Raw genomic sequence first — 15,358 nt, 5'->3', positions numbered from 1 at the left:
AAGGCTACAGCTAGCAGCCAGTTAGCTTGGTGTAAAGAGGAGCAGCAGCAGCTAGCCCGGCTCTGTCCAAAGGTGACAAAATTCATCTACCAATGTGTTAATTCATGAGGCCCTCAGATGGATCCCCCCCCCCCCCCCCAATGTTTCTACTCTTTCAGCTAACCAACTTCTTGCTATAGCCTTGCATTTAACTGCACAGGCCAAGAATAGTATCAAGAAAAGAGACTTAATTTCCAAAATGCTGAATTATTCCTTTTCGCTCCTAAGAAGTCAAGAGTCACACAGCCATGTTGTGATAAAAATAAAAGTTTTAAATGTATCAATAAAAAACACCAGGTTCAGTAAACGTGATGTTTTACCCAATCAGGTGCATTACAATATTGCAGTTAACAAAAGGATAAAACTCCTTGAGGAAATCTACAAATGGCATTATGGACAGATCCACCACATTTGAACAACATACATCTGGGCATAGACATCTACAAAGTGTACCATACAAGTTGACCCAGTGTGTTAAAATCTGACGACATCAAATGTTGCCATTTAAAAATAGACACGTCATGAAATCAAAAAAAAAAAAAAAAAAAAAAAAAAAAAAAAAAATGAATTAGTAACATCGAAGACTGGGTAGTTGAAAAGGCAGGTCAATGTATATTAACAGTACATGAACTAGTCAGGTTTATTAAGTTAGACATACTGTCCAGCCTTAGCAGCTCTACTCTTCAGTGTCCATGTGCTTTTAGTTACAGACAAAAGGGAAAGATGACAAGGGCTATAAAACAGTGTTACAAAAGCCAATCCCTTCTTAAGATGAGGGGAAAGACATACCCTGCCATTACCAGCTCATAACTACCAAGGATCTCATTACTTTGTCATGTTTAAGTTGACCAGCCAACTTTAAGCCATTAAAATGCAGGTTAAAATCATCTCAGTGGGGGAGAGAAAGAGAGACAGAAAAAAAAAATAAAAAAAAATACAGTACTAATTTAAAAAGAAAAGATAAAGTCAGGAGGGCAGTGTCAGAATCAGTCCATGAGCTGTGGATTTAGTAGTCTGCTGGTTCGTCTCCCTCCTCGTTCAGCAGACAGGTGCGGATTAGGGCCTCCGTCACACCGTATGGGTCGCAGTTGGCCGATGGGCGGCGGTCCTCGAAGTAGCCTCTCTTCTCCTGGCCCACGCTGCGGGGGATGCGGATGCTGGCACCGCGGTTAGCCACGCCCGCGGAGAACTCGTCGATGTTGGAGGTTTCGTGGTGGCCGGTGAGACGGCGGGCGTTGTCCAGCCCCCCTTTGGGATCGTAGGCACGGATGTGATAGCGGTGCCTCTTCCCAAGCTTCTCGATGGAATCTTCAATGGCTCTGAGAGCAGAAATCAAAAGATTCCCCATCAGACATTTTAAAATTACTCAGGCAACACACTACATAAGAAAAGCTGCCCTCCCTCCTAAACAAAAACAGAAAAACCTCATGACACTCACTTCAATCCACCATCTTCCCTCATCTCTTTTGTGCTGAAGTTTGTGTGGCAGCCGGCACCATTCCAGTTTCCAGGGATTGGCTTGGGGTCAAATGAAGCAACGACACCAAAATCTTCACAGACGCGGTGCAGGATGAAACGTGCCACCCAGAGATGATCACCCATGTTGATCCCTTCACAAGGTCCAACCTGGAACTCCCACTGAAAACACAAGTTCATCAACGTAAGTTACATTTTTTAAACTGACTGTAGAAAGGATAAAACACATGTGCAAAGTCCAAGCATGATTTGTCTTTTGTTGTTGTTACCTGAGCTGGCATCACTTCTGCATTGGTGCCACAAATTTGGACTCCAGCATATAGACATGCTCTGTAATGGGCCTCCACTATATCTCTGCCATAAGCTTTGTCAGCTCCCACGCCACAGTAGTATGGACCTGCAGAAAAAATGAAAATGAAAATCCTTAAAACCATCCAGACACTTAAGTTATGTTCCAACACAAACTTTGAACTAGCTGCTTACCTTGTGGTCCAGGGAATCCATTAGATGGCCAGCCAAATGGGTGTCCGTCTGTGCCCAGAATAGTGTACTCCTGCTCCATGCCAAACCAAGGATGCTGGTCCTCCACCATCTCCATCACCTTCTTGCATGTAATTCGAAGGTTGGTCTCTGCAGAGAGAGAGAGAGAGAGAGAGAGAGAGAGAGAGAGAGAGAGAGAGAGAGAGAGAGAGAGAGAGAGAGAGAGAGAGAGAGAGAGAGAGAGAAACTTTCAGATTGGAAGACTAATGCCAGCACAGTTGAAGTTTGGTTACCTGGGCCAGTTTTGCAGATCACTGCTCAAAACAGCCAGTCAAATTATGCAGGACTTCCAAATAAGTTCAGTCTAAAGTGAAAGTGTGCATGCACTTGTGTGCTAAGATTTAGAGGTTGGTCCATTTCAGGCCAGGTAACACACTGTTTAAATCCAATCCCCAATTCCGGTTTCTTGAGCCCAATCATTGCCGCATGTCAAGCAGATTAACTGTTACTACAGTTACTGTATTTTTACTATATTTAACGCTAGTATTTGTTTATACAGTTTGAAACTAACCATTTAGCTACCTTGCTGCAGACTATTTCATTAAAATATGAACTTGACAGAAACGGAGTTTCTTTGTTACCTGCAGGTTTGCGGTTGTACTTGAGCACTTCACACAGGACCAGCTTGTTGGGGTCTTTACGGAATGGATCACGGAACATGGCGGCAGGAATCAGATACATGTCGCTGTTTGAGCCCTCAGACTGGTACGTGCTGGAGCCGTCAAAGTTCCACTCAGGCAGATCTGCAAGAGGAGGACGAGGCCAGATGTATTAAAATGCACTTTAGACACAGCCTGAATAGTTAGTGCGGATTCAGAGGGGTTCTTACCTTCGATGCACTTGGGCTCAAAATCCAGCGTCCTGGTTTTGCATCGGAGCCCCTCTCCGGTTCCATCAATCCAAATGTACATGGCCTGGACTTTATCTCCCTGGGGGAGCGCCATGTATTGTTGCTTGACAGCTTTACTCAAGCTGGCGCTGGCAGACGTGGCCATCTTTATTTCCTACTATAACACACCTGAGGATGATAAGAGGAGAGCAGGTATGAGACCGGGCGTCGCGCTCCGGATCACATGTTGCATAACCGGGTTTCGGGGTGGGGGTGGGGGGGGGTCAAAAATACACAAAACACCACCATTGTTTCGTCTTCCAGAAAGGAGAAAGGGTGAAAAACACGTTGAGGATGCAAAAGGCGACACACACTTCCAGGTTTTTCCTCATTCTCCAGTTCAATAACAAAGAGAAAAGCCACTTTGCACCTCATGTGCGTGACTATTTTTGACTGAATTGAACGAGACATGCATGCTCACAGAGGAAGGCTCATTGAAACCCACGCTGCAAATACCCTCGCCACCTGCAAGCCCCTATAAACACGCAATATCTGAATATCAGGACAAACATAGGAGAAACCGCAGATCTTGCTGCTGTACACCTTGTTGCCAATACGTCCCGTTGTTGTAGTCATGGTTACGACAGTTTACCATGTCAGCGTGAGGCAACATTACATCATGGACTTCCTCATTGTAATTCATCACCTTCCTACCTACAACTAAAGACATCGTCTAAACATCTTAACAGACTAAATCACAGGCTGAGGCCACTGAAGTCGGATAAATACCCATGTCTAGTAAGAGTTCATTGTCTGTAACCATAATAAAAAAAAGTCCGGTACACGTTGACCTCTAACCCCACCAAGACTGAGTAAAACAAGCAAACAAACAATTACCTGGATGAACGAGGAAATCGAAATAAAAACTAAAGGACTGACAGGTCCAGTGTCTTCTCGTGAGATGTCTCTCTAGTGTCTCTCTCATTCTCCGGTACCGACGCTACGGATCCGGCTGCATTTATAAGAGCAGGAACTGGGACGGCGCGTCTTTGATTGGTTGGAGGATGGAAGAGTATTTACTCCAAAGTTGATGGAAGGCACACGCGGCCCGGTCATTGGACAGGCCTGGAAACGGAGCCGCAACGCCCTCTAGCAGGAGCTCACCCGCGTGTTACAATGCATGAGCCTCCATTGTGTGCATGCGCGTGTGTGTTTGTGTGTGAGTGTGTTTGTGCGTCCTCCTCATCCTCACGCGAAGCAACGACCTGAGGAGATTTAACGTGTGAACAGTCCTCAGATTGAGGCTGAGCACTTCTGTGAAAACGTGCTTCATTTGTTGGAGACGGATTCGATCGTGTGGGAGAAAATGTACACCGTCGTCTTCCTCGTCACAAAACCACCAGGTAGTTCTCAGTCCAAGACGCCACCGTGTGGTAGAAGTCAGTCACTGCAAGATTATACTGGTTTTAATGGGAGAGATTATGTAATTCCAATGAGAGAAATCCTCTGGTGCTGGTACAATCTGGTTTTACTCTGGGTGCCCACGTGAGAACCTTATGTGTTCGGTGCATCCATAATGGTCATCGTTAAAACAATAAATATCAATGCAGATTCTTTTATTACAGCTGTTAACCTCCCTCCCATTCTCTGTCTTAAATTAGTGTGATTTATTATTTATTGATTGATTGTTAAGGAGATTTTAGCACACAAAATGTAGATGTTTTATAATCACTGCCTATTACCACAAACATTCAGTGGTGGAAAAACTACTGAGATCATTTACTTACGTAAAAATACAAATACCGTAATGTAAAAACACACTCTTACATGTCAAAGTCTTGCATTCAAAATCAAGATTCAAGATCTTGATTTTCAAAGATTCAAAGTTTTTATTGTCAATTTCTCTATATTGGACATACAGAGGAATCGAATCCTACAAGATCCCAGTCTCTGGAGGTGAAGCTATCTTTAAATATTTTATATACCATCAGGTAGGTTAGTCCAGTTGTTACCTGTTAGAGGTAAGGCCCTTCTAAAGGGTCACAAGATCAATCCTAGGGGTTGTGAAATGATTAATGAGGTAGGAATGAAGAAAAAAAACAAAATTCTGCTACATGAATTTGGATGAATCTCTCTGACTTTTTTCCAATCTGTTTAATGAAATATTGGAGAGTTTTACCTCTCTGGGCCTAAAACAGTTATTTGAATGAAACCATTCAAGAAGTTTGAGGGAAAATGTCTATTTGGTTGAGCTGCTAACTACTCATAGAAATTTGAGACCCCAATTAGACACTGCTTTATTTTAGGGGGCCATAAGTATAAAGAAGTATAACGTAGCTTTAAATGGTGATATTCAAGTAAAGTACTGGTACATTGAAGTGCAGCAGTAGTGTAGTTCTTGAGTTGTTTAGTTTCCACCTCCATATGTACAGGCCTACACCTCCAATAAGACAGACAGCAGTAACTAAAGGAAGAGTAAAGCTGAGAAAATGTTGTAGATAGACTGTGGATTTCAAGTCCTATTTTTAATTCTGCACCTATAAATCTTAAATACCCTTCAAGCCTTGAGTGGTCAGGGGCTGAGATGGTGGTTAGAGCTGCTGCTAACTGCTAAGCTAGGCTAGTCAGTAATCTGTTAGCATGAGTTTTGGTAGTGTAGATGCTTTTACTTTTTGTTGTGGTTGGGTGTGGCTACTGCTCCATTCATAAGGGATGACAAAGCTGAAAGCCTAAAACGAAACTTATCAGTCATTTACGGGAAATAGGTGGAAAAAGTAGGACAATTTAATTTTAGCTAAGGCTAGGTGTGGCTATTTCTCCAGCTAGTTTATCTTGAACAGCACTGATTTTAGCTGTGATTTTTAGCTTTACATGCTTCTCAGATATTCAGCATAAAACATGAAGCGTGTTAAGGCTTCAGGCATTGGGATTCTTTGTAAACATTCCCCAAATCTATGAACTCCACTGGAGGAACAAACACTATTTTCTCCACAAGATATTCCCTTGTTATGTGATTTGATGCTGGTGGTGGAGAGTGCTGTCTAACACACCTGTCCAAAACCTGCCACAGGTGTTCAGCTGGGTCAAGATCTGGTGACTTTGAAGGCCACAGCATATGATTCACATTATTCTCATGCTCCTCGGATCATTCAGTGACCCTCCGTGCCCTGTGGACAGTGTCATCTTGAAAGAGACCACTTCTGTCAGCATGGGAACATTTTATCACAGGATAAAGGCGATCACTCAGAATAACTTTATATTAATTCGCGGTGACACATCCCTCTGTGGGGACAAGTGGTTTTTTGTTTCCCCAGCTCTGGGCTATCAGTTGTTAAGGAGACTGATGCAGATGAGATCCAAAGCTCTAAGAAGGCCCAGGTCCTAATGGATATTTTCTGGGGCTGCAAAGCAACCTGAAATGACTGTTCCCTCAGTGCCAAAGAGCATGAAGATGTTCCCTCAGGCCTCATTGCTCAAGACCATGTGGCACTAAGCTTGCTTTGAACTTTAACATAACTTAAAAGAGCCATAAATGAACAGGTCCGCTGTTGTGGTTAGTTTTGGGCATGGATGAAGAGTCGGGGTAGGTACCTGTCACAACCCATCACAATACAAAGTGCACGCCAGGTGAAGAAAACCCTGACAGCAACCACCTCAGGACATTCGATTAATTAAATGATAATAAGAAAATTGATGCCAGCGTGTATATGAAAACTTTTCTCACTGTCATCAACCTTCCTGCCCATTTCTACATCCCAAATTTTGCCCAAGAGGAAAAAGTCCCTTCGACACAGACATAGTTTTATCATCTTTTGTCCTTTATTCCATCACCTTCTTCCTTTTTTTCCCCCACTCTGGACTTTGTTCAGGGACACGGTGAACATGTCTTCCCAGGCTAGTCCGGTCATTCAATGGCTCAAGGTCCTTTTGAAGACTTTATGTGGGCCTAGGGCAAAAATACCACACTGTACCACCTGGGACTGTGGCAGCAGGTGGACACTTCTTTGAACCTCCTTTGTAAAGACAGGTCTTGTCCCCAAAGACCCGTAGTAGGTCTCCAGCTTTGACTGTTATTACAGTGTATCTGTGTTGTCATCAGAGGCAGAAACACACCACATCCACCAACATGCATCTTATCAGCCTGCGGCCCTCTGGTGATGTGATGCTCTGGATTCAAACTGGTGAGCACGATGTGTGCCAAGTGAATTTAACAACAAAACATCATTAATATAAACAGGCTCCTCCATTTATGAATAAATGTTGACACAAAATACATTTCCCTCCTTCGGCATCCACTGTGAATACATCCTTTCCTTTGCCTTTCAGACTGCTCAGATAACAAAGACAAACGTTTTCTCACATAATTGTCAATTAAACCTGCAGCAGTGATCTACTGAAAAATATATCTCATTATTAAATTCTAATCTCATGTGACCCTCTGCTGTGTTTTTCTATTCAGTTTTGCAGTTCAGTGTGAATGTACAGCACCACCTGATGGACTCCGAGCTCTACAGCAGCAGATGAGAATCTGTTTTGGGTTCGCTGAGGGTCACACTAAATCAGATTCTTCAGAGACCTGGGCTGTCTATATCTCTGGACATCCTGAGAGGAGAGTTTCTTCTACCTACAGAAAGGCAGGTGAGTCTAAAAGACAAAATGTAGTCAGTTTGCTTTCTTTTTGAATTGTACAAGTTGTTGAAAAATATTTATTTTCTGAGTAATTTTAATACCATAATATTTATACCAATGTTTTTGCAAATGTAAAAAAGGTTATATGTTAAATACTACAGGTATTTATCAATGAGTGTGAAAGCTCATTCTTAACTTTATAAATAGTAAGTTTGAAAAAGTGACTTTCACTCAAAGGTTACTCACAAGTTTTTAACCACAGTGTAATGTAAATTCATGTATAGTAAGTGTATAGTAAGTTCACTTTCAGTCACCATTTTTTGTCAAAATCAAATTGATGTTTAATGCAAGAAACATGTCAAGTCCTCACACTAGATGAAATCAAAACAATATGATGTGAGGTAGAATGAGAATGATCATATTAGGTGTTTGTGGAACCATAAATCTAAAATATATTGTTTTAGATTAGAATGACCTTCCTGTAGAAAGTCAAACGTTGCTGTAAAGGAGGTGAAACTGTCAAGCTTCCAGTCACAGTTCCCATCATAGCTTGGGGAAAAATTACGAAATACATTCAAAAAACTGCTGCGGCTGATGAATGATGAAATCACAGACAATGTTACAGAAATGTTTGTGGTTCCCGATGAAACATGTTGAGTTTTCACAGCTTATTCATCGTCACATTTGCCTGAGGGCACCATGCAAGCTGCTTTGCCAGTCTGTTGTGAGTTTCTGGGAACTCTGGCCTTATATTCAGAGACGATGACTCTTATTGTACAATCTCCTCACTGGTTTGACTTGGAAGTGTGAGAACATATCAGACCTACATCGAGTGCTACCAGACTGATTCCTTCAGTTGTATTTTATAGATTTAAAGAGAATAAAACAATCATTAGACATGTGTATTTCATGTTTGTCCTAAGAAGTAGGGAAATAGTACAGAATTCCTAGAAATCTTACTGTAATCCCTTTTTGTGTGATTTTTTTTTTTTTACAACACAGTAATTAACAGCTTCATACATCTTCAAAGCAGCTCGATGTTTGGTCAAATATACAAAAGACAGTGAAAGCAAAACATTAGGCCTGTAGAGTAGTGAGATGAGTGAGGAGATGTATTTTCTTTCATCAGTTGATATTCCAGCAGAGGGCAGCAGCCACCAATACAGGACTTCATGTGGGAGAACTGTGCTCCATGGTTTCTATTCTGAATCAGTGAGCAACATTAACCTGTATATTTTTCTTGGTGGATGACCCATGCATTCAGCAGGGAAACTTCAAACAAAACCAATCTCAACAGTGTTGATTTAAAGGAGATACTCACAATTTACCTTATTAAAGATTATTACACGTCAGATCTTGCATGATTTAATGTAAACTGGTTGTTAGAATATAACTGGAGGCCTCTATGGAGATGACTGAACAGTCAAGACAGAGTACAGTGGTGCTGTTGTTTAGCAGTGATATCAATATAATGCATTTAGAGGATATTTTCAAAGTCAGAGATACAAAGTGAGGATGTTTTCGACTGCGTGACTCCTCCCCTGGAGCTGTGTTGTACCAGTGTATATTTTCAGCAAGGGACTTGAGAGTAAAAGTGCACCACAAACTTTCTCTCTGCAACTCGCCTCCTGGTTTGCAGGCACGTCACTCAGCGCCGAGTTTGATAAATAACCCTGCACACATCTTACACCTTCACCCCATTCAGCCTTTTAACAATTAGGCCCTAACCCCTGCGATCCCTCGGACGTCATATATCATCATGTCCTCTACAAACCACAGGACAACACTCTACCTTAAAAATTAATAAGGCTGACAACATACTTGTCGCTATTTCAATGCCCAGCATGTCCTCTGTGACTCATCAGTTCAGCTGTAAATCAGGCCAGGAGGAGCCCCGAGGGACTGTGTTCCTCTAAAGCTCCTTCAAAACACTTTATATGGAGCATCAATAACCAAACACTTTGCAATAACACTTATTGACACAGCAGCATGAAATACTATTGATTCTTCAAATGAAAATCAGCAGGAGCACTAGCTGCCACTGAGATTGTTGCCTTTTGCGTGATTTTTGTCCATATTCTCTCTCTGGTATCAGCGAGGATGAAGGCAGAGCAGCGTGAGGCATCATGGGTTATATTTAATCCAGCCTTGCTCTTCTTTGGGATAATAACTTTTTTGCTCCATTCCAGGACTTGTCTGTCATCTTGACATGGCAATATCTCCCAACTCCACTGTTTCATAGTCAGTTTCATTTATTTCCAAATACCATTTCACACCCTGCTGGCTTTAACTAGGTATTATACAGCGTGTGGGGAGTGTGCTGCAGATTGAATCGTGACAGAGACAACAACGTTTCTGGTGAAAAATAAGTGAATATTGTAAGTGGCAGACTATATAAAATGATTTTTTGCTCAATTTTCTTGGCAGGAATTTGTGTGTTTGTTATCCTGGTCTCTCAAATTCATATGGGATGTCCAAAGCTGATAAATCTTGGCTTCCTTTATTTTGTTTTTCAGTTTTTAAATTCTGAAAGTCTTGTATCCAAAACAGAACAGTGAACACAGAATTCATGATGCTATGGACCACAATTTTAAATGGAAATAGTAGTAATATACTTTATTATAATATCAGTTATACTGTGTTTTATGTTGTTCAATTCTTTATTGTTTTTCAACTTACCAATATTCTGAACTTGTATATATTTACAGCCTCTTCAAATCAATTTCCCAGTCAGTCAATGTCCACTTAGATTTCAATTTAAAACAACTGTAGCATGAACAAAAACAGAATCATTACAAAATTTTCCACTTGGTCATAATGAGATTAACACCATCTAAGCACCTTCTCTGCCAAATGATTGAAGGAAAACAAGGGTTTTGCTTTTTCATGTTTTGACCAGTGAACTGTAGCTACAGTTTCTAGCTTTTGAACACGCACACACGGTGAGGTGCAGACCTGTGGGAGCTTCAATGCAGTTTGTGTTTTTTATGTTCAGAATCTAAGGCGATTATAAGTAACATGACGGGTTGTTTGACTGGACATATGGAAACCAGACATGATCTCAGACACCGTCCTGGTGAAGGCGAGAGAGCTGAAAATGTCTGATGGTAAAAAATGGGATACTGGAGTAAGACTGGGTGATGTGTTTTGATTTTGATACTGTAGCTGTTATGCTCTCACTTCTTATCTTAGGATTGACAATTTATAGGAGGACAAAGGAGGGTCAACTTACAGTAACATGGCAACACAACAGTAAACTGCAGTTCTGATTACAGTTTGGTATTTTATACATGTACTTTTGTAATATGAACAGGTTGTAGCTGCAGTTAAAGGAATAATTTTACATTTAATTAAGTATGCATATTGACTTTCTTGCAGCCAAGAGATTTTAGCTTAGAATGAAGGCTTGTTTAATATGTAGAAAATCTGAAGTGAGTATGTGAAGTTGTGGCTTTGGCTCTACTATATGTGTTGTTTTTAGTCTTTATTCTAAGCTAAACATATCCACGTTGACCCAAGAGATTTTTTTCACCGAACCGAGCAGTACCAGTTTTCTCAACTAACTCTTAGCAAGAAACCAAATAAGTGCATTTCCTGAAATCTTTAACAATTACTCAAGGGGTTTCTATGGTAGCTTGTGTGTTTTTGCAGGCATATCAGTTGTAGTGGACATTAGGAAGTTGCTTGTAGCCTGCCAGCCTGTGTCATTTGTTCTGTAGCCGACCCAGTTCTCCTGTATAAAGCTTAAAATCATAAAGTGTCACCATGTTTATCTTGCACAGATAAACACAACAAAACCAGGATGAATTCAGACATGTTTTCACAGATGTTATTGCACAATTTGCCTTCACTCTCTCTTGCACAACAGTAAAATTAAAAGACAAGAATGGTTCTGTCATTTATTTATTCTTCTCCAGTAATCGCCCCGCTAACGCCCTCGGGGGCCTCCATATGGAGAGCTTGCCCAGGGGTGTGTGTGCTGTGATGCCAGTGGGTGGTCCTGCCCATGGCTTGGTGGGTGAGTGTGGTGTAGTCCCTACTGCCACTGCCACTGACATATCAGAGCTGTTTATTAAGAGGATGACAACTCTATCAAGCCCCATAAGCGGGCCCTCGTGCACAGGAGTTCTTTTGTTACTTTCAGGGAGGGTGTCATCAATCTTGCTGCCATGCTACTCTCTTGAGCTGTTGATGGCAAACACGATTCCTCCCTTTCTGCCTGGCCTCTCCCGCCTCGCAGTCTGGAATCAGGCGTGGTGAGGGGGATCGGGGAGATAGGAGGACTTTCCCCGAGAGTGCCTTTTCTTGACAGGCGACAGAGCGGACCGTTTGGACACCAGGGTTGGATATATGGGACCATGTAATGAAAAGACGTTGACAGGACCTGCTCGCTCTGTAATGAAGGTCCTCTGGAGCTGTGAATGGATACACACATCTTTCACGCTTTTGTCTCCCTGCCTTTCCCACAGAATCCATCTCATCCATTTTAACCAAAAAAAGAAGGTGTAAGAGAAGCATCCCAGACAACAGTCAGTGTTAAACATTTACATGCAACGACGTGGTGTGAATTTTTAATGAAACAGCAACTAAGTTGATTTACACCCACGACTTGTAGCTAAATCCCCTCTGCATCAGCCCATGAAGGTGCAGTTGAAATGTTCAGCCTCTTTCCTCTCTCTGTCAGTGCTACTCAAGACTCAGTGCAGCTCACAGAGATAGACTATGATGTATGTACTCCACTTTAGCATTGGCTGAGGTCACAGACTCCATAAATGTCTTAGACAAGTCTGATATTTTAATCTCTTTTTAGTGAGGGGATGTTGGGCCTTTGCCCAATCAATACACAGGGCAGTAGCCTTGCCAAGATATCTCATGGTAGCTTTTCATTGTTCTGTCTGGAAGCTGAAATGCCAACCAGAATAGCACTGCTCAAACTGAAGCTGAAATACGGCTGTCTGTAGTCAAAAACATCATTTTTTATGATCTGGAAGCTTCTGACAATAATGAACGCAGAAATCGGCAATCGCAGTCTAGAGAGGTAGAGGGGGCAGACTGACACCTGAAATGGTCTTTTTTGCTCAGCAAATCAAGTCCAATCTGTTTAATTCATCAGTCAACAATAAACCGAAGGAAAAAAAAAGCAAAGCGGTTTGGGTGGGTTGGGGAGGGGATGGGAGGGGAGGAGGGTACCGTGCTGCTGCCTTTGTAAGCACACACAGCCAAAAATATCAAGACACTCTCTCACATTAACATTGCTAATTTGTTTGCCAATGGTTTCCAAGGCGCTGAATAATTGGCTGTGAGATATTGTTTGTTCAGGTGTTCCGCATAATTGAATTCTGTATTGAAAATACTGTGGATGAATGTTGGAAGAGTACTGAAAAGAACCATGTACTCTGTAATACATTTCTTTGAAACGGCACGATTGGTGTAGATTAATTCTCACCCCAACTAGCGACTAGATGATGATGATTGCCGCATTAATTATCTGGCTAATGTATAACGCATGCTCGTTTTGAATTTTAAAACAACTTCACTCGTGTTCACCCGTTTTCAATTAATGTCCTGTTGTTGAATCCCTTTTTGTGGACCCTTTTAGAGATGATATGGTTTTCCTTTTGCACATGATGACCTTTTGAAACTCACAGATTGATTTCATGCATCCATTATTCCGCCGAAATGCTGCTTTTGTCAGCGCTCCCTCTGTGAGCTGCGTGCTGATAAGCCCGTTAATGTGTGTTGCTGTGTATCCAGGCCCATATGCACATGTGGAAGTGATATAGCATCCAGCTGGACACATGTGTTGACAGAGCCGGATGATGTATTTGATCATAGTTAGTTGTGAGGAGGGTCTTGGTGCGGTTTGATTCAGCAGCCCGACGCTGACCTAATGCCTCGGCTCAATCAGTCACCTTGTCCTCCCCTTGACTCCTCACCCCACGATCCGTCTCTCCCACCCCGAAGGACCCAAGAAAAACAACCCAAGTGCTTAAGACCCTCCCTTCACTCAGACAGCTGTCTGGACGGAAATAAATTAGATATGAAATCAGTGCTGGGTTCTTGCTTGTTTTCCAACACATTTCAACCTCAGGCTTCGAGCCATGAGCCACTGAATCATCTTTAAATGTTGTTAACAGTACAACAAAAGCCATAGTGATTAAGCAATGTGGCACATGGGGAAATCAAAACTGAAACTGCTTTACAAGTTAAAATTAAATACATTTGGAAATATAATCAGACATTTCCTGACAATGTAATTAAACACTGTCTGCTTTAAAACTTTGAAGTTCTCGCAGGAAAAAAGTATCTGTCGACAGACATCAGAGTCTGTTTACAGGTCTTGGGGAGGGCCACTGCATATCTGAAAAAATTTATATATTTTGAGCCGCACAAAATCTGGGGCACGTTCAGTCTGAAAATGGTGTTATATGTTTTTATATGTTTTGTCAGGACTAAACATGCCATGATAAACTGACTCAAGTGATGTCAGCATCTGTTGGGTCTGAAGACTACAAGTTTAAAGAGGAAAAAAATCTGTGGGTGTGGAGTCAGAAAGAAGCGAGTAAGCCAGACCTCTGTAGCCTAATCCTCATCTCTGTTGCAAGCTAGCTGGTTTGAAGCTACATTAGTCACCTACTAGCGTACTACAACTGTATCTCCAATCGAACAGTTAGCAGTTGCATTGTGGGTAATGTAAGCATCACATTTTGACAAGGAAGACACACGTGTGGGATAAAAAGACAGATAGTTCTCCTTCTGCGCGACTTTTACACTTTTTGATTTTAAACTGTCTGTTGTGAGTCTGATAAAGTTGTAGTAACTTAATTCAAATTTTTGTAAATCCCCAATATTAAACTGAAAACACAGGATTAGAACCTGCTCTTAACAGGGAATACTGTTCAATGATAACTCACTGTAAGAGGCTCAAATGTGACATTAGATACAAGAAACAGTAAGACTTTACTTATAATACCAATAACTTAAAATTTCAAAACTGCAGATAAACACAGACTTTTAATTATACCCCATCTCTGTAGTAAAATAACCTATTTCATTTTCAAATCTGCATTATCTGGTTCTCTCAGTGTTATTAGAGCTCTTCTCAGACCTCTGTTTATCACACCGACAACGTTTGTGTATGTGTGTTAAGCGCGTGTGTTCGACTCTCCGGTCTGATAATCAGTGACAGAGATGTTATAGGAGTGTGACAGAGTTCTATTTGCCATAACTGACATCTTCATCCCATCACTTTCCTTGTTTTTTTGTTTTTTTTTTCCTCACAACTTACCAAGCGCTGGCATCTGTGGTGTTTCCAGGCGGATACACTGCAGTGGACTGGGAATTCAGAGGATCTAGACAAGGCCACAGCAGCTCAAGCAGGTGGAGAGAATGAAGAGCTGAGCACACGAGCAAATGCAGGAGAAGAGGAGAAGGAAAGGAAAGGGGCGGGGGGCTGACTTGCTTCTCTGAGTCTTATACTTGAAGTGTTTAGCAGACATGCTGTCAGATTCAGAGGTCAGAGGGGATGATTGTATCGACAGGTTTTATTTGCCAGTCATAAGTGAAAAAGAGACAGAAAGCAGGCTTGAACAGGAAAAGCTTGTGATGCAGAAAAGCACTATAAATCATACACACTTACACGTTTGTGCTGAATGAAAGCTGAATCAAAGCAAGAGTAGCTGTTGAATATGAGGCCAATTCTCTACCCTCAGTAAATTCAAGTATATTTGTACACTCAGCTAACATGTCCAATTTAATTTGGCCCACACAGTTTTGAATTGGATTTACTCTTGAAATCATCATTTAAAGGCAAAACCTCAACTCCATTCATTTGGAATTACTTTA

At 41.6% G+C, this 15,358-nt stretch overlaps 2 protein-coding genes across 5 annotated transcripts in view; one reads left to right on the top strand and one right to left on the bottom strand.

The window, feature by feature from the left end:
- Positions 1–290: 290 nt before the first annotated feature.
- On the bottom strand, positions 291–3,941 carry glula (glutamate-ammonia ligase (glutamine synthase) a). Its single transcript, XM_018676612.2, has 7 exons — positions 3,782–3,941; positions 2,885–3,073; positions 2,637–2,798; positions 1,999–2,145; positions 1,785–1,912; positions 1,478–1,677; positions 291–1,358 (listed from the first exon to the last, which is right to left on the bottom strand). The coding sequence occupies exons 2-7, from the start codon at positions 3,048–3,050 to the stop codon at positions 1,046–1,048; spliced, it is 1,116 nt and encodes a 371-aa protein (XP_018532128.1). The 5' UTR covers positions 3,051–3,073; positions 3,782–3,941; the 3' UTR covers positions 291–1,045.
- A 129-nt stretch (positions 3,942–4,070) lies between these two features.
- The window catches only part of pbx1a (pre-B-cell leukemia homeobox 1a), a 77,348-nt gene continuing 66,060 nt past the window's right edge, over positions 4,071–15,358 (top strand). For all 4 annotated transcript variants that reach the window (XR_001960934.2, XM_018676611.2, XM_018676610.2 and 1 more), the window contains exons 1-2: positions 4,071–4,287; positions 7,344–7,522. The gene's annotated coding sequence lies outside the window, so the exon portion shown is untranslated. The remainder of the gene's footprint in view (positions 4,288–7,343; positions 7,523–15,358) is intronic.

Source organism: Lates calcarifer, linkage group LG4, assembly GCF_001640805.2.
Source record: "Lates calcarifer isolate ASB-BC8 linkage group LG4, TLL_Latcal_v3, whole genome shotgun sequence".
Lineage (NCBI taxonomy): Eukaryota > Metazoa > Chordata > Actinopteri > Centropomidae > Lates > Lates calcarifer.
Note: the sequence above shows the minus strand (reverse complement) of the source record. Positions and strands in the feature narration are given on the sequence as shown.

Coding starts and splice junctions, on each gene's coding strand:
- glula (XM_018676612.2), bottom strand. CDS start 3,050: ATGGCCACGTCTGCCAGCGCCAGCTTGAGTAAAGCTGTCAAGCAACAA. Junction 1,678..1,784: donor CAGAAGTGATGCCAGCTCAG/GTAACAACAACA, acceptor TTGTGTTTTCAG/TGGGAGTTCCAGGTTGGACC. Junction 1,359..1,477: donor AGGGAAGATGGTGGATTGAA/GTGAGTGTCATG, acceptor TTCTGCTCTCAG/AGCCATTGAAGATTCCATCG.